Below are 18,318 nucleotides of genomic sequence, written 5' to 3' on the forward strand. Positions count from 1 at the left end.
GAGCTACATACTACACTAGAGAAGTAATTTCTGACTTCCCATTACAGCCTAATAGGCAGTGTTGGAGACAATAAGGAGAACAGTATTAGAGACAGGACTTGAACTTTAATCTTTCTGATTCCAAGGTCAACTCTATTATTTTTTGGAACATAGTGTCCAGACTTTTTTATTTTAAATCGTGATTTTCAAAGCATCCACTGTTTCTTAAATAATGTCCCCTTGATCTGTTCTCCAGATTAATTTTTGATATCAGATATTTTACATTTTCTTCTATCTTACCAGTCTTTTGATTTTGTTCTGATATTTCTTGGTGTATAATGGTCATTGATTTGTTTGTTCTACTCTGGTTTTCAAGAGTCTACCACTTTTTCTTCTAAGTAAATGATTCCCCTCCTAATTCTTTCATTTAAGAGTTTTCATTTTATTATTTACCCCTTGCTTACTTTCTTCTTGGTATTCATGGAGTCCTTGAGAAAAGTCCATTTTTTCCTTTGAGTCCTAACTTGCAGTTGTTATACAGTTACTCTCTCCCTTCGAGAGGTCTTTAGATTTGCAATATATATATATTTTTTATCCTGGTTGATGTTTTCTTTCATTTACTCATTTCTCTCCAGTTATTTCCTGAATTGGAGCTTTGCATCAGGGCTGAGTGCTCTTGCTATGCTTTTGGGTAGGATGATCAGCTTTGCTTGGTATCACCCTAAGTTCTTGCACTGACTCCAACTCCTGGGTTTAGACCTCTCTGGCTCTTTGAGGTTCAGAGTGCTGGATTTTCAGAGCCTTTTCTGGAGTCTCAGGACCACTCTGGGCCTGTGGTGGTTTGGCCTGAGAACTGTAATGTTGTGTGTTAATTGCAGGGAAGGTCCTCACACCGAGGCTTTCTGACCATACACACTGAGGTTTTCTTTGGTGGGGTGGAGGCAACCTTTTGTTTTTGCTGCCTCTGGACATAGAACCCTGTAGGCTACAGAGCTCTGGTCATGCTGGGTAATAGTTGACTGGCCCCCTTTCCTAATCCCCTCAGACTTCTAGCTGACCATCTTGTTCAATTCTGGGGTGGACGAATTCACTTACTGTAGTTTCTCATTGGATTTTTTGAACATTATAAAGTTTGGTCCTAACTCAAGGGTTTTGCTGTAGTGAGTTTATAGGAACTGAACCATCTGTCTCCCATTCAGGTATTCTTCTTGACCAGAAATCCTTTCTCTATAGTTCCATAGCCATCACTGTAGGTCACCCAAGTCCATATCACCTCATATGTAGCAAGGGTGGGGTCTTTACCTTTCTGTTTCTGGCTCTTTTTTATTATTTGTTCTTAACCTGGGTTCTAAGGCAATCAAGGGGTATGTTCTTACATTTCCTCATAAACTGTTAAAATCACTGTCTCATTAATCAGTCTGTCCTAAGCTCCCACCCAATTAGTTTATTAAATATTACTTAACTGGATGGACTTCTTTATATTAAGTTTTACTCATCTCTATCAACCCCTCAATCTACTGGACTTAAATAGACATCAAGATTACTAGCTATACAGTTTATTAACAGTGTACCAAGCAATAAAACAGAGACAAATAATTATATACAATGTGTCATCTTTGAGATAGATCATAGCCAAAGTCACCTGTACCCACCGGTGCTACTGCTGATTTCTCAATTTTCAAAATAAATCCACCATTCAGCCATCTCCAGATACTAAGATATCGAGATTTCTTTTCATGTTTCTTTGCAAGATATTAGTTAAAACAATTCTCTCAGGAAGTTTTTAGTCCTTTCCGTCTTTATCATCATGATTTTTCTCAAACCATTACATTATCTCTGGGATAAATTATAGTTAAACATTTTATTGGTTCTTTTTTTTCTTTTTTTTTTTTGGTTAGGCAGTGGGGTTAAGTGATTTGCCCAGGGTCACATAGCTAGTAAGTATCAAGTGTTTGAGGTCGCATTTGTTTTTTATTTTCATTCTTTCATTTTCATTTATTTATTTATTTATTTATTTTTAGGCAATTGGGGTTAAGTGACTTGCCCAGGGTCACACAGCTAGTAAGTGTTTGGTCTGAGGTCAAATTTGAACTCAGGTCCTCCTGACTTAAGGGCCAGTGCTCTATCCACTGCGCCACCTAGCTGCCCCTTGAGATCACATTTGAACTTGGGTCTTCCTGACTCCAGGGCCGGTGCTCTGTCCACTGTGGCCACCTAGCTGCCCCTATTTTATTGGTTCTTAAAGATACAGTATCTATAGTTTCTATGGGAAAGGCTGTTGAAGTTAGTGCTACATTTCACCTCTTAGCAAAAATGTTCAGTTCCTGGTAATTATTTGGAGTACATCAAATCCATGTTAATAGCATATGTAATACATATGTCATTGTACTTTACAGCTGCCTCAAAAGGGGAGAGAAGGAACAATACAACACTAGCAATAGTAATAACTAAATTAGTGAATTTAAGTGCCAGGCACTGTGTTAAGTGCTGGAAATACAAAGAAAGGCAAAAACCATCTTGACCTTAAGGTCATTCCTCACAATCTACTGAGGAAGACAGTATGCAAATAACTATGTACAAGTAAGACACATCCTGGTTAAATTGAAGGTAATCATAGAGGGAAGGCACAGTACATACATAACCCTGAATATATACATCAAAAAATACAAAGCAACATTATATATAATTAAACAATGAATTTGTATCAAGCCAAATGTGTAAACACTTCTGCAACATTATAATTTAGTCTATTTATATGCTGAAAGGTTCCAATTCTCTTGTGACTTACTGGTCTTTCTACATCAGTACCTAAGTGAGTTGAGGATATAAGCTCACCACGAGTGAGTCTTTTATCTCCATCCAGTTCAAGATGCCCAATAGGTAGATGGAGCCTGGAGATGAGGAGAAAGGTTAGGGTTGGATGTATACATCTGAGAATCATCTGCATAAAGGTGAATGAATCCATGGGAGCTGAGATCACCAAGTGAAATAGTAAAGAGACAGAAGAGAGCAACACCCATAATTTGCTGATACAATGTGAATGAAGATCTAGCAAAGGAGAGTAAGAAGTAGTAGTAGGTAGGAGAACAAGCAGGAGAAAGCAGTGTCATAAAAACCAAAAGAGAAGAGAGTATGGAGGATAAGAGGGTGATTAATAAAATCAAAGGCTGCAGAGGGATCAAGAATTATGAGAACTGAGAAAAGGCTATTTAGATCTGGCAATTAAGAGTATGTGCTATAGGACTTAATGTGAAAATTTGTTTTGCACATCTCTACATATTTGTAATGAGTTTTATTTTTTCTTGTTTTCTTGATGGGGGGAGGGGAGCATTTGGAACATAAAACAAAATTAAATTTTAAAAAATAGTGTATGTTAAATTGTCCCCCCACACTAAGGAAATAAAAAAGGGACAGTGTAGTAATGTTCTAGAGTTAGTGATTTTAGTTATTTTGGAAGGAATTTCTCTTTAAATGATGCCAATTACAACCCATAGAGTTTCTGTGGTCCAAGCAAAGGTGGAATTATATAACTGTTGAATTTGAAACCCACAAAGACATTAAATAAAGCTCTTTTATAAATATAGCTGTTGTCTTTAAGAAATGTGAGTGAAGAATAAATGAAATTCAGGCACCAGAGAATTGCCCAGACTTGATGTAGAGTATTCCTAGCTTCTCTCCTGCACACCCCGTTTCTAACTTAATTGAATTTTTAGATGCTAAAAGCCTTTGTTTTACTTGAACAAATACAAGTGTGAAGCTGTAAGGGATGAGGGAAGAAATCCTTTCATAAGGATCTTTAACAAAAACCAGGGTTCTTTTTGTCAGATATATATAAACTGACAGTTCATTTCTATCATTTCAGTGCTAATTACAGTCAATTAACACCTAGTATTCACTATTATTTGCTCCTCCCTACTCAGCCTGAAATACATCCCCTCTTTAACTCTGCTTCTAAAAATCCTTAACTTTAAAGCTCAGCTCAGGTATTCCTTTTGCTGCCTTCCCTGAACCCCAGAAGCTAGTTGATAGTTGTTTTTTTCCCTTTTAAGATTACCTTATGTTTATGGATAGAGCGCTGGGTTTGGATTGACTTTAAAATTCTCCCTCAGATGCTTCTCTGTCCATGTGTTCCTGGGCAAGTCACTTACCTTCTCTCAGCTTCAGATTTGTAGTCTATAAAAAGAGCATTTCATCACATGGTTATTGGGAGGTTCAAATAAGATAATATGTGTAAAGCATTTTGCACTATATAAATGTTAGCAGCTCTTACTATTTACTTTTCTGCATTAACCAGGATGAAGAGGAAGATAAGGATTAAATACTTCTTGATTTGTAAATATTTTATGTATGATCTTCAATAAAACCTGAAAGAAATGTTTCCTGATGTCCCTTAATGCTAATGCCTTCCCTTTGTTGATTATCTCCAATTTATTCTCTGTATATCCTGTGTGTGTGTGTGCATAGCTGTTTGCATGCTGTCTCTCCGTGTTAGGCTATGAGCTCTTTGAGAACACATACTGATTTTTGCCTTTCTTTGTATTCCCAGCACTTACTACACTACATGACACATAGTAAGCACTTAATAAATGCTTGTTGACTGACTATATACCTGTTAAGTTCTACAGTATGCCTATTGAGACCAAGCCAAGTACCTTTCAAATAGTACATGTTTAATAAATGTTTACTAAATAGATTCCAGAATGTTAAGAGCTGAAAGGGACTTTAGAGTTCAACTGATTCATTGTTTCCCAAACTGTGAGCTCTTCATCTCTCCTTATGGAGTGTGGAGGAAGAATTGTCAATAAGATCCTCTCAAGACAGTGCAAAGCAGTGGCAAAAAAAGTATTGAATGTTTTCAAGAACTTCTTAAATATGCACTTTAAAAAAATTAAAATAAGCTTCAAATCAAAGTCAATAAATGTTTGATGAATGTAGCAAATTTATCCCAACAGACAATAAATGCAGCGCAGAAATCATTTAATATGATTGTATGTAAGAAATATCAAATTTGAGTTGTAATATATTGAATCACAAAGTATAAGCATGTCACCATCAGTCAGCTTTCATTCACGACAGGGGAGTTCTTTCATAATGCTACTTGCTACATTTAAATAGTGAAGTCTTTGAAGTCAAAATTAAACAGTATTTGTGAAGAAGTTAAAGGTTTCATAATGTCTGTTTTGTTTCTCATTATTGTTCATTTCAGTAAGTGTACTATAATAAGCTGGTTTAAAAATTGAAATAATTCGACAGTGGTTATAGATAATAGTTTGGAATTTTCCACAATTAAATTTAAATTAACTTTAACTTTAAAATTTTGTTCCTGTTTTTAAAAAATGAAATGACATCCCTTTTATGGTTAAATACATAAGTGGTTTGAAGAAAAAATCCACTGGAGCAGCTAAAACTATTATAAACAAATACAACAGGCACAGTTTAAGTAGAAAAAATGCAGAAAGACAAAGTAAAAAGCTCAAATACAGAAAATAGGATCCACTATATATTTTGGGGGGGGCTTTTAGGCAATTGGGGTTAAGTGACTTGCCCAAGGTCACACAGCTAGTAAGCACTATGTTTTTCTTTAGGATTCACAAGTACTGTTATTTTTAAAAATACATTTTTATTGAGAGTCTTAATTTTTACATTACCCACATTTCCAAATTATCTCCATCCTGGTAATTATAATTTCTTTTTTAAAAAAATTAATTTTAAAATTTCTTTCTTTTTAAAAAAAATTAATTTTTAATTTCTTTTTTGGTAATTTTTAAAATTAATTTTTGATTTATCAACAATCACTTCCATAAGCTTTTGAGTTTTAAATTTTTCTCCCACTCCCCCATCCTCCCCAAGATGGCGAGCAATCTGATATAGGCTATACATATACATTCCTATTAAACATATTTTCACATATAGTGAGGTTGTAAGGAAGAATTTGAATCTATAGGAGGAAGCACAAGAAAGAGAAAACAAAACAAGGAAAAAATACCAAATAGTATGCTTTGATCTGCATTCAAACTCCATAGTTCTTTTTTGGATGTGGATAGCATTTTCCATCATGAGACCTTTGGAGATGTCTTAGATCCTTGCATTGTTGAGTAGGGCTAAGTCTATCAAGGTAATTATAATTTCATAGAATTCAGTTTTGATTGTTTTGTTGTTCTTTCCATTTATATGGATGTAGTCATATTTTTGTTCCCTGGTTCTACTTCATTTTGCATCAGATATTGTCATCCCACCCTTTTCTGCATTTATCATATTCAACATTGCTTGCAGAGCAGTAATATTGCTTTACATTTATGCGCCACAATTTGTGTAGCCATTTCCTTATTAATGGCTGAGAGATATAACAAAAATGTTTGTTCCCATAAATTTGGAGCAAATAGCTACAGAATACAGTAGGTCTCATGTTTTGTTGATAAAAGTTAATCAGAACAAAAGGTTCCATAAAATTGAAACAACTGCTAACAGTAACTAGGTAAAATAGGATAAAGCTGGTCTTATCTTGTTTTGCTGATAGAAGTTAGTGAGTAGGAGAAGGTTAAGCATTGCTTAGAGTGCACATGCTTAATAGAGTTATAAATATTAGCTTCTCCACCGCCAGGAGGGGCTAAGACACCATTTTCTGAACATGGGATGTATGAAGAAGGAGGAGTGACATGTCAAGGAGTAGATGTGTAATAGGCGTGCCGGAAAGTTGCACACTCTGGAGTGCTCAGCCGATGAGGGAACAGAGGAGGGACTTTGTGGCCAGGATTAGAGATAAATAGTGAACTCCTGCTTTGATATAAGGTATCCTATTCCATAAGACACTCGGAGTTGCAATTGCGTAATAAATTGGGCTTTTAACTTCATCCCTCCTCAGAGAGGGATGTTTCTAGTTTTGTGCTACTGCTGAAAATGCTGCTGTAGTATTATGGTGTTATGGGTCCTTCCTTCCACCTTGGATCTCCTTGAGGTATGCTAACAGTTGGGTCTCTGAGTTTTAGGACAGAGATGTTTTATTCACTTCTTCCACATAATTCCAAATTGCTTCCCAGAGCATTTGGATCAATTCACAGCTCCATCAGCAATGTATTAGTGCATCTACCTTTATTCAACCCCTTCAAAATTGATTCTTCTCATTTTCTGTCAGCGTTGCCAGTTTTCAGGATATGACAAGTACTATTTTTTGTTTGTTTGCTTAGCTTTTGTTTTGGTTAGGCAACAGGGTTAAGTGACTTGCCCAGAGTCACACAGCTAGTAAGTGTTAATGTGTCTGAGGCTGGATTTGAACTCAGGTCCTCCTGAATCCAGGGCCAGTGCTCTATCCACTGCGCCACTTAGCTGCCCCCTATGACAAGTACTATTACTGATGGAGGAGAAGAAAGACCACTTTGTTTTCTTTCTAAGGATGCTTTAACTCCAGAGAGCATGAAACCTTTTGAAATGACAACTTTAAAGGGTGCATTCAGAAAGTGTGTATGTGGTTTTTAAAAACAATTTTTAAAAAGTGTCTTTGACAAAAAGAATCATTTGAACCTTTACAAAGTTGCTCACAAAATTGCTAAAGTGTAAAAAGCCATATTCAGTTGGGGGAATATTAGTGTAGATATGGATACAGTTAGAGTCATATACAAAGCATCTTCTAATGGTTCCACTTGTAGATAATATGGCGGTACAGAGAATTGTATATACATGTGAAGACCTTTTTGATCAACTAATGGAGAAAAATTTTCCCTTTTTGTATTGCAAGTAGATACAGCAACACATAGTTAAAAACACTTTTAATTACCTATGTATGATATTTTGTAGAAATCAATCAGGGAAAATTTATCTGTAATGGCAGTGCCATATCAATAATGTTTTCAATGTTTAATTTCTAAAAATGAAAATTGTATATAGGTGAATTGTATTGAACACTCATGGTCAGGATAAAACAAGTCTAAGCACTACATTAGAAATATGATACAATTTGGACATGTTACATGCTAGACAGTTGTTTGTTTTGAGAAATATGAGTGATGAACTGCATAAGGTTTTTCAAGTTGTTATGAGAGGACTCAGCTTCGTAAAAATGCAGTCCAGTATACTTTTTGCCCAAACACAGCAGTGATATAAAGAAAGGTCCTGTACATACTAAGATATCTATATTTGTGGTTTGGTGTTTTTTTGTTTTGTTTTGTTTTTTGGTAAGGCAGTCGGGGTTAAGTGTTTATGGGTCCCAGGGCCACACTGCTGGTAAGTGTTAAGTGTCTGAGGTCAGATTTGAACTCAGGTTCTCCTGACTCCAAGGCTGGAGCACTATCCACTGCCACCTAGCTGCCCCTACACTAAGATATTTATAGCAATGTTTTTTCTACAAGAAAAGAATTGGAAACGGAGTAAATGTCTATGGATTGGGGAATGGCTAAAGACATTGTGGTACATGAATGTCGTGAAATATTACTGTACCATAAGAAACTGAATGTGAAGATACAGAAGCATGGGAAGACTTATATGAACTAAGTAAATATAAAGTTAAGTAAAATAAGTAGAACTAGCAAAACAATATATACATTGATTACAACAAAACAATTAAAACAACATTTGTTACTGAAAGAATAGTTCTCCACATGTTAATATTTTACCTGAAATGTTTGTTTTTCAGCCCTGGAAGAAAGCGAGACTTTTCCCCTGTTTCCTGGAACCAGTACTTTGAATCCATGGAAGATGTGGTGGTAGAGAATGAAACTGGCAAAGATATATCCTTTTGTGTTTTCGTAATACCTTCTTCTTGTGTTTATTCCCTTGAATTTGTTCCCTAGAGTACAGATGCACTATGATAAATGTCACTGATAAATCCAAACCAATATCTCCAGACTTGTCTAGGACAGAGAAATTGGAAATTGTTTTTACATGTAACTAGGGGAAAATAAAATAATAAATAAAATTTGTTTAAAAAAAAAGAAAAGAAAGAAGTCGGCGTTAAATTCCAAAGCTTATTGTATCTCTTCAGAAAAGTACCAGAGAAAAGGTTTCAAAGGCTTTTTGTGAATAAATGAGACTCTGGCTTATAGAAATCAGAATCCTCTGCGCAGTTAAAGTTTCAAATGAGAACAAGTTATTTTTGTTTAGTCTTTTTGAACTGGACAATATCTCAACAGCCGGAGTTTTTAAATTCTTTCTTTAATGTGATCTTTGAACTGTAATTTGTAAAGTTAGATGTGGGTAAGGGTATAAAGAAACACAACCAAAGGTAGAAATAAATTATCTTTAACTGTTCATACACTTTTCGAATTTATAAGAGTGGTTCAGAGGGCCCAGTCTTGCTGCTGCTGCATGGAGGAGGCCATTCTGCCCTCTCCTGGGCTGTGTTCACTGTAAGTAAGTTGCTGACAATAGAAGTTGATGTCATTAGTGAGCTGTTAGGAAGAGAGCACTGAATTGTATTGACATCAGTTATATAAAACCCTGGTAAGAATGAGAATAATTTTGGGCAGATTTGTCCTTTGTCCTAGGTGAACTTGACTCAGATAATTATCTTTCCTCTCAGCTTGTACAGTGGAGGACAGGGAGTTCGGGGATCATAGAGTTTTAGAGCTGGAATATCCTAAGCATCATTTAGTTTTCCCCTTCTGCCTTTTTTTAATGACAAAGGAAACAGGCTCAGAGATGTAAAGTGACTTACTAAAGACACAAATCTAATTGTGGCTAAGGGTGAACTAAAACCCAGCTCTTTGGCTACCATGCCAATGCCTTATCCACTATACCACACTATTTTCTAAGAGGTATGGTTTCTGGATTTTAGAAGACTAGAGGATTGGGTAAATTCAGAGCATTTGTGATTCTAGGGTCACCTGTTATCTAAGTTGGTATGGGGAGGAGGGGCTCAGCTACCCTATTTGATTAATAATAATAGCTTATATTTTAATAGCACTTAAGGTCACAGAATATTTTCCAAATTGATTAATTGATTGAAGTGGCTCATGCCTGGTGTAACTAATGTTATTTTTTTTTCCTCCAGAGTGCCTAGCATAATGATTTATAAATAATAGAACACAGTATCCTCAGACTGTGAGCTGCTTCCCCCCCCCCCTTTTTAGGTATTTGGGGTTAAGTGACTTGCCTAGGGTCACACAGCTAGTAAGTGTCAAGTGTATGGTCTGAGGCTGGATTTGAACTCAGGTCCTCCTGACTTCAGGGCCGGTGCTTTATCCACTGTGCCACCTAGTTGCCCTAGACTGTTAACTTCTTGAAAACAGAAACTGCATTTTTGTTTATTTGTCTGTTTGCTTTTCTCTTTATCCATAGTAGGGTGAAGAAATGCTTGTCAAACCGACTACTTATCCAACTTCATATCCCACTACCATTTTGGCACATACTCTACACCAGTCAAACTGAACTGCTCCTTATTCTGTTAATACATCATATGCTACCTGCCTTAATACTTTGGTCATACTTTTCCCACTATCTTTAATGCTCTCCTTCACCAGTTTCTGCCTGTCAGAATCTTAATCACCCTTCAAGGCCTAGCTCAAATGTCCTTAACCAGCCTAGTCTGGTCCCCCAACCAAATGTCATGTTTACTTCTAAAATCTCTGCAGTGCTTTGATAGTGCTTACCAAATGCCATGTTATATTTTAAACTTATGATGGTGGAATATTAGAATAAGAAGGGACCTTAGAATATAAAATTTCGGAGCTAGAAGGCAATCAGAGATAATCTAACCCTAACCACCTTGTTTTGTAGATTATAAAGAAGGCTAGACAGAGGAAATTACTTCCCCATACTCACAAAGGTAGTAATTAATAGAACTAAGATTTGAACCTAGTTATTCTGACTTAAATCTAGTTTTATCTAACCAAATAGACGACTAAATAAAGACTTCTTGAGTGAGGAAAACCTAGCTCATTTCTTTGAACATTGTAGGCACTTGATAGATATATGACTCAGTATGGGGGAGAAGAAGCTTTCATGGCTACCTGCCTCCAGGATTTCTGGTACAGTGATTCATTTTTATTCTTCCACTCCTACCATTTTATCCTTTTTCAGAGAATCCTTGGCTTCTCTTAGCACGACTTCCTCTTCCCTTTTCTCTGGGCTGGCAAGGAGAAGTGATGATAAAATGCAGATATATTCCTGATTACTGTTAGCCCTTTGCACCAGGAGCCTTGAGAACTTCTTTGCCTTACCTGGCAGTGAACTAGCCTGATGTTCTCCTGAGAGCTAGATAGGCAAAATCTCTTACTGGTTCAACAGCCCACTACAGGTCCCTGTACTGGTTTCTTTCCTTTGCAACCTATCCTGCATATGTAGCCCAAGTAATAATCTTAAAACAGCATCACTTCTATTCACTTTTTGCATCAGTAAAGACTCTATTTGTCCTAGCCTGGTAAGAGTCATATTCCCAAAATGATTAGTGTGGTATCAGTTGCCAAATTCTGTTCTAAACTGACCTGAGGTCTTACCAGTCTAGCCTTGTTGACATGGTTCTGTCTTGATGTGAGGCTCAAATAGTAGATTAAAATCTGCAGCTGAAGAAAGGAAAGAATGTTGTGTCTTAATTGGTATGTCATATTCACATCACTGATTTGCCTTTTATTTGGTTTAGTTTTTTTGTTTGTTTGTTTGTTTGTTTTAGGCAATTGGGGTTAAGTGACTTGCCCAGGGTCACACAGCTAAAGTGTCAAGTGTTTGGTCTGAGGCCAGGTTTGAACTCAGGTCCTCCTGACTTCAGGGCCGGTGCCCTATCCACTGTGCCACCCAGCTGCTCCTTTGCCTTTTATTTGGGAACATACTCTGAATTATGAGAAGTATGGTTTAAAAAAAAAACAACAACCCTAATCTATAGATGGTAGGGGATTGAGAAATAGGTAACCCAAATGGGTCACAAGATTGCTTAAAAACCAAGCAGTTTTTTTCTTGAACCATTACATAGATATGGGGTTGTTGTACTATGACTCTTTGAATGTTTTAAGCATGCTCCGGGAGTCTTTATCTAGTCCAAGTTTACAGTCATCGGACCTACTGTTTTTATGCGTTTGTCTTAAACATTCAGGAACCCTAAAAGTGGGGAAGATTAAAGTTGGCAAACATAAAGAATTAGACTAGACTCCTCAGTGATTTTCTAAATGTTGAGTAATAGTGTCATTACTTTGACATAGATAATTACTACTCACATACTGATAGTGATTGCCTTTCCTATTTGGATCATTCCTATAGATAGTTGTAATTGACTATCTGGATCATATTATTTAGGCACCATTATCAGCTGCCAGAAATTTAGTTAGCTCCTTAAGTTTTACAAAGTTCTTTTCTTTTAACAATCCTGTAAGGGAGGTAGTAAAATTATATTATCTCTCCCTATTTCTAGATAAGGAAACTGAGACTGAAGGAGTGTGACTTAGCTACAGGCTAGTTAGTGGTAGCATCTAAATTCAAACCCTTATTTGACCTGTAAATCTACTACTCTTTCCACTATACCCCTCCCCTGCTTACCACTCAGCAGACATGCTAGGTTGGGTCCTTGTTCTTCTCCCCAGTGGCATGGTGTCCAGAAAATGCTTCTCTCCATTGGCTGTAGTAGAGGTATTACTATTTGTGAAAGTGCTTTGAAAATATAAAATGCCGTGCAGCTAGAAGTAGAATGACAACCTACTTAATCGTATTTCCAAAACCCTCAGTCACCTCAAACATTTGTAAGCCTAAAATGAAATAGTTTTTCATTGATAAATAGGTTACAGAAGATATAATATTTTAGAGCCCATCTTAAAATGAAATAGATGCCCAGAAATCATATAATAAGCTTGTAGTAGATCTTGTTTTCTGACTGCCAAGATAGTGCTTTTTCTGCTTTACTATGTTGTCTACCATCTTTTCACAAAAACTATGTATTTCATTGCATTAGAAGGTTGCTGTTCTTTCCCATGTGAAAAACAGTGTAGAAAACAGGACAAGAGATTATATTAGATTGTTAACATAAACAAGACAACAGTAACAGGAAGACCATCCATCCTCAGACTTTGGGCATTTTCACAGATTGTCACTCATGTGTGGAACTCGCTTTCCCTCTTCATCTCTTTCTCCTGGCTTCTCTGGTTTCCTTCAGGTCACAGTTAAAATCCTACTTTCTATAAGAAGTCTTTCTTAATCTCCCTTCTCTGTCAAACTCTAGATTACTATGGTCACTTACTGCTGTGTACAGTATTATATACCTAACCTGTTCCACGATCCACCACTGTATTTCTTAGCCGGTACCAGATTGTTTTCATGATTACTGCTTTGTAATGTAGTTTAACATCTGATACTGCTATGCTCAGCATGTAACTTTCAAAGATGCCCTATTCTTGCCTTTGATTCTTTCTGACCATCTGTCCTCTTTTGTGCCTTTTTTAAAAAAATACTTTAATGACTCTTCTTTTTTTCTTTTTAAATCTTTCAAAATTGTGTAGAGTAGTCTTTAGCTAAGCTGACCCAATATTTTGACTATTTAGTTGCTTTTCCAGCATTTAAAAACTACCTTTAATTCCTTTATTTTTGACATTGAGTTTTAGAATTGCCATGATGTGTGAAATAACTAATGTAAATTAGCTATTAGCAAGAAATAGCAAGATATATTGCTTTAAGAAAGAAAAATATTTGTTTACTAGCTAAGGAATTAGAAATACAAATTGATCCCAATCTTTGTATTGTACATCAACCTAAAAAGTGTCATGCCGTAACGAAAATGGATTTGTACTTTCTGCTCTAGCTAAAAAGCTAGATTTTGGCTCCAGTTTTTGTACTAACTGTAACACCTTGGGTTAATGTTAAAGTTAATCTCTCTGTGCCTCAATTTTCTCATCTGTAAAATGAGGTTGAACGAGATATTCTTTAAATTTACTCCTGGATTTTAAAATCTGTAATTCTTTTCCTTTTTTTTTTTAAATGATTCTAAATTTAATCAATCTCCCTCCACCCCAGAGTATTTCTATACATAAAACACAACAGGACATGAAGAGAATTCTATGTGATACCATAAATATCCATTTTATGTTTCTTGCTTTTTTTAAAAAAAGTTGTAGTATAAATCATACACATTATTGTTAAAACTGTCCTGTTTTGTCTATTCTTATTTCTGTTCTGTGCATTTTTAAAGATGTTACAGTGGTACTTTTTTTTTCCCATCACTGTTGCTAATCCTCTGCTTCTTCTGACCCCTGCCCCCAACTGGAATAAATCAATTCTGAGAGAAAGCAATGGATGGAATGACCCTTCCTGTACTGTGCTGGAAACATCTCCTTCTGGCTCTGAGCCAGATTATTAAATTTTCAGTGTTAGTGTTTGCACCTCACAGCGAATGCTGCAAGTCAAAACTTGATTTACTGTTTTGTTGGTAGTCTAGAGCTAAGAAAGTGTTGGAGAAAATGTTAATTCGTATAATACTTACAAGTCTGTGGTGTGCACAGTATTTTTTTCCAGCGAGCCAGTTTTTAATCATTTACCAGCATGCTGCTGTTTGTAACAAACAAATCCTTGTCAAGCAAGATGAATCCACACAATGGCCGTGTCTAAAAATGTCTGTCTCTTTCCGTGTTTCTTGTCTATCACCTCTCTGATAGGAGTTGGGTGACACATTTCTTAGTCATGGTGTTGATCAAATTTCATAAATCTTTGAAAGTTGTTTTTTTTTTACAATGTTGTGTTCCTCATAAAACTTGTTCTGCTTCTGCTCACTTCACACTGCATCTGTTCAAAATTCTCTGATGTAGTTTCATCATTTCTTATAACGCAGTAATTTTCCTTTATGTTTGTTTACCACAATTTGTTCAGCTATTCCCTGTTTATCCGAGAATCAAGCTAAAGTGTACCATCCTTTCCCCTTAGATTAATTCTTTGATGTGCTGTTTTGGGTTTTTTTGGCCCCTTTTTTCAGGATTGATAAGTTTGTTTTGCCTTTGACTGAAGCAGTGTTGTTATCTTCCCTCTTAATACTCTTCCATATGTGTATGTGTTTTGTTCATACACATAGAAACATATCAAGTCTTCTGACTTGATTGCCAGCTTTTTATTGCTTTTTGAACCAGCATATAGCATTAGTCCCTACAGTTCCTATTTAGGGAGTTTCCCATTCTAAAGTTGGCAAAACATTTTCTACTTCAGTACTGCAAAAGATTTGTGGTTTGACCATGTGTATGTCACTATACATATACACATACATCTAAATATATAAGAAGATATCAACTTGTTTGTACCTTAGTAGACCATGTTCATGAGTTTGCAGCTTGATGTAGTACCAATTAGAATTTTTATTACACTAGCACAGCCTTCAAGAACTTAGGATCACTGCCACACCATAATGAGGAATCAGAATAGTATTTTAGTGAATTCAGGAGGAAAGACACATAGTTAAAAAAAGGAAAAGCATTAACTTCACCAGTAAAACATATATTGGCAGTAAGTAGAGGCTTCCACATTCATGTGGGGAGAAAGTCTTTGAAGTTGGACAAAACAGGCACATACACCAAAAAAAAATGAAACTACAGTTCTTTTCAGTATCATTAATTGAAATCACTTCCTGTAATCATTAAGATTAAAATGTTATCTGAGGTCCTCTGATGCATCTTGCAAATTACCTGTCTTTTTTCTTTTTCCAGGCAGCAATCATTAGCAGAATTCAGTGTCGGATTGTAGCTTTGGATCTGAGGAGTCATGGTAAGCAGACTACTTAATTAAGCATTGGTTATTTGGTGTGGTGCATTGTGCTCTGAACAGATTGTTATAGATTGCATCAGTTACCAAATAGCCTAGACCTAGACCATCCAGTTTTGTGGTTTATTGAAAGTGCTAGTCTTTATTAATAGCTTTCTTTTTGTAATATTCATTTTAGAAAATATTTTACTTGATAATTGAGTTATTATTTTCCCGAGTGGAAGTTAAGTTGCAAATAAAAAGTCCATATGTTGTATTAGTAATATGGAAATCTTATTGGTCTGGGCAAGTCTAGTATAAATTTCTCATTTATTATCAAAAAGCTACATCTATGACTTAGAAAGTTGCTCTTTCCCATTATGTGAATTTAGAGAGTCACTCTTTTGTTACTTTAGAGCCAACATTTCAAAGAGAAACATTTTCACTTTTATAACACCCTTAGAAAACATTTTAAATGTATGGGGTTTTTTTATTTGTTTTTTGCTCTTAGGTGAGACAAAAGTCAAGAATTCTGAAGATCTGTCTGCAGAAACTATGGCAAAGTAAGTTGATAACTTTTCTCCTTCACTTAGTTTTGCTGATTTTTACAGTAATGAGGAACAGTGAACTTTTCAATTTAGGTGGTCAGTAGTTTGTTTATTTAATTTTCTAAAATTTTAATAAGAGCCTGCTATTTATAGTGTATTAGGCTAATATTAAAGGAAATAGAGATAAATAAACTATAGGATTTACCCTCTAGGAGCTTAAGGATCTTGTTTATAACCTTTATAAATGTCTCACTTCTCCCTCACCCTACATTTCAAGTTGGTTCCCAAATCTTGCATTTCTACCTCTGCAACATCTTTCATATCTGACCCTTACTTTACTCATACAACCACCACCTTAGTTCAAGCCCTCAATTACCTCTTGCCTTAGTAATTATAACATCTCCTAATAATTCCTTCTGTCTCAAGCATCTCCCCACTCCAGTCTATTTTACATGTTGCTGACAAGGTGAATTTCCTTACATATAGATCTCATCATTTCACTTTGCAACTCAGTCAACATCAGGGGCTTTTTAATTCATCTAGAATAAAATACAAACTCATTTGTTTGTCTTTTAAAACCCTTCACAATCTCATTCCAATGTATTTTTCCAGCCTGATTGAATTGTATTCCCCTTTTGCACTGAAATTCAAACTGCCCTTCTTTTTGTTCCTTACACATGACATTTCATCTCTTGTCTCCATGCCTTTGCACTTTCCATCTCCCATGCCTAGACTGTATTACCTCACCTCTGCCTTAGAGAATCCTTTTCTTTCTTCAAGATGAAGCATAAGCACCAAATTTCTACATGAAGCCTTTCCTGATTCCCCCCAACTGCTAGTGCTCTCCCTCTAAAACTATCCTATTGTCAATTACTTTGTATTTATTTTTATTTATTCTTCATATACTTATATGTACTTATAAACTTCTTGCAAGTAGAGATTATTTTATTCATTGTGTTTGTAACCCTAGTGCCTAGCATAGTGCCTGGAACATAGAAGGTCCTCAATAAATACTTGTGGGTTAATTGATGACATATATACAAAAAAAAATATTTCCAATATAAATTATATCATGAATGCATTAAAAAGTTAAATATAATGTTGTGTACAGGTACTGTATGCAACTTTGCTTGTCGCAGTATTTGTTGAATCGAGTTGAAATTAAAATTTGCTAATAGCACAAAATAGAGATATTTTCTTTGGTTTTTCTCTGCTTTTGGTCTCACTTTGCTATAAAGTCTGCAAAGAGAATCAGTCAATCAGCAAACATTTATTAATTGCCTACTAAATGCCAGGCACCATGCTAAGCACTAAGAATCACTCACCTTCTTGGTGTGCCTAGAGTGGTGGTATTAGTTAAGTACTTTAAAAATCTTATAGCCTAGAGTTAGTCCTAACTTTTATAAATATCATAATTTTTCTCCTGTTGATGGAGATAAGTAGAACTTGAATTTTTTCAGAGATGAAAAAGGCCATGCTTGAAAAGTTGGATGTGTCAGAGAGGACTGAAGACTTATTCACAGTAGGCTTCTCTGATACTCCAGATCAGATAAGTCTTCGGAGAAGTCCCAGAGCACGTTCTCAGTGGACCTCAGTACCTTCTTCCAAATGCAGAGCAAAGAATGAATGTGTTGTTTATCAGGTCTCGGATTCTTCTGAACTGTTCACTTAGTGCTTGGAGTGTGTTCTCCTCCCAGCCATCTAGAATCTTATCCACTAGTGTTCCAGCAGCTTTGCCTTAAAGAAAAGTTAGACTGTTTATCTTACTGAGAGCCATCTGCCAAAATTGTATTTTCATATTCTGTTATCTAGAGCTTTGCTTCCATTTGATGTACATTTCTTTTTAACATCCAAGTTCTTTGTCAAATTCCCCGTGCACCTACATTGGTCTTTTCATTCTTTCCATCCTTTCTCTTTATTGGAATTATTTCCCATATTTCCAATGTGGTGGGCACCACATTTAAGGAAAGAGATAAGATGGAGAGTATCCAGAGGACAACAGCCAAGGGAGTAAGGGGGCCTGAGTCCACGTTCTTTGAAAATTGAAGCAACCAGGGACATTTAGCCCAGGGGAATATAACAGCTCTCTCTAGGTCTTTGAAGGACTATTACATGGAGAAGGACCCCACACATTTGGACCTAGAGAACAGAACCAGAAGTGATG

General features: G+C 35.9%; 1 protein-coding gene across 2 annotated transcripts in view; it reads left to right on the forward strand.

Moving 5' to 3' along the window:
• Window positions 1-18,318, forward strand: part of PPME1 (protein phosphatase methylesterase 1) — a 67,674-nt gene that overhangs the window by 10,872 nt on the left and 38,484 nt on the right. For both annotated transcript variants that reach the window (XM_020989585.2, XM_020989584.2), the window contains exons 2-5: window positions 8,606-8,699; window positions 9,225-9,317; window positions 15,573-15,630; window positions 16,118-16,169. In XM_020989585.2, the coding sequence (XP_020845244.1) occupies window positions 8,606-8,699; window positions 9,225-9,317; window positions 15,573-15,630; window positions 16,118-16,169 (297 nt within the window). The remainder of the gene's footprint in view (window positions 1-8,605; window positions 8,700-9,224; window positions 9,318-15,572; window positions 15,631-16,117; window positions 16,170-18,318) is intronic.

Source organism: Phascolarctos cinereus, unplaced genomic scaffold (genome assembly GCF_003287225.1).
Source record: "Phascolarctos cinereus isolate Bilbo 61053 unplaced genomic scaffold, phaCin_HiC Scaffold_726;HRSCAF=1367, whole genome shotgun sequence".
NCBI classification, from domain to species: Eukaryota; Metazoa; Chordata; class Mammalia; order Diprotodontia; family Phascolarctidae; genus Phascolarctos; species Phascolarctos cinereus.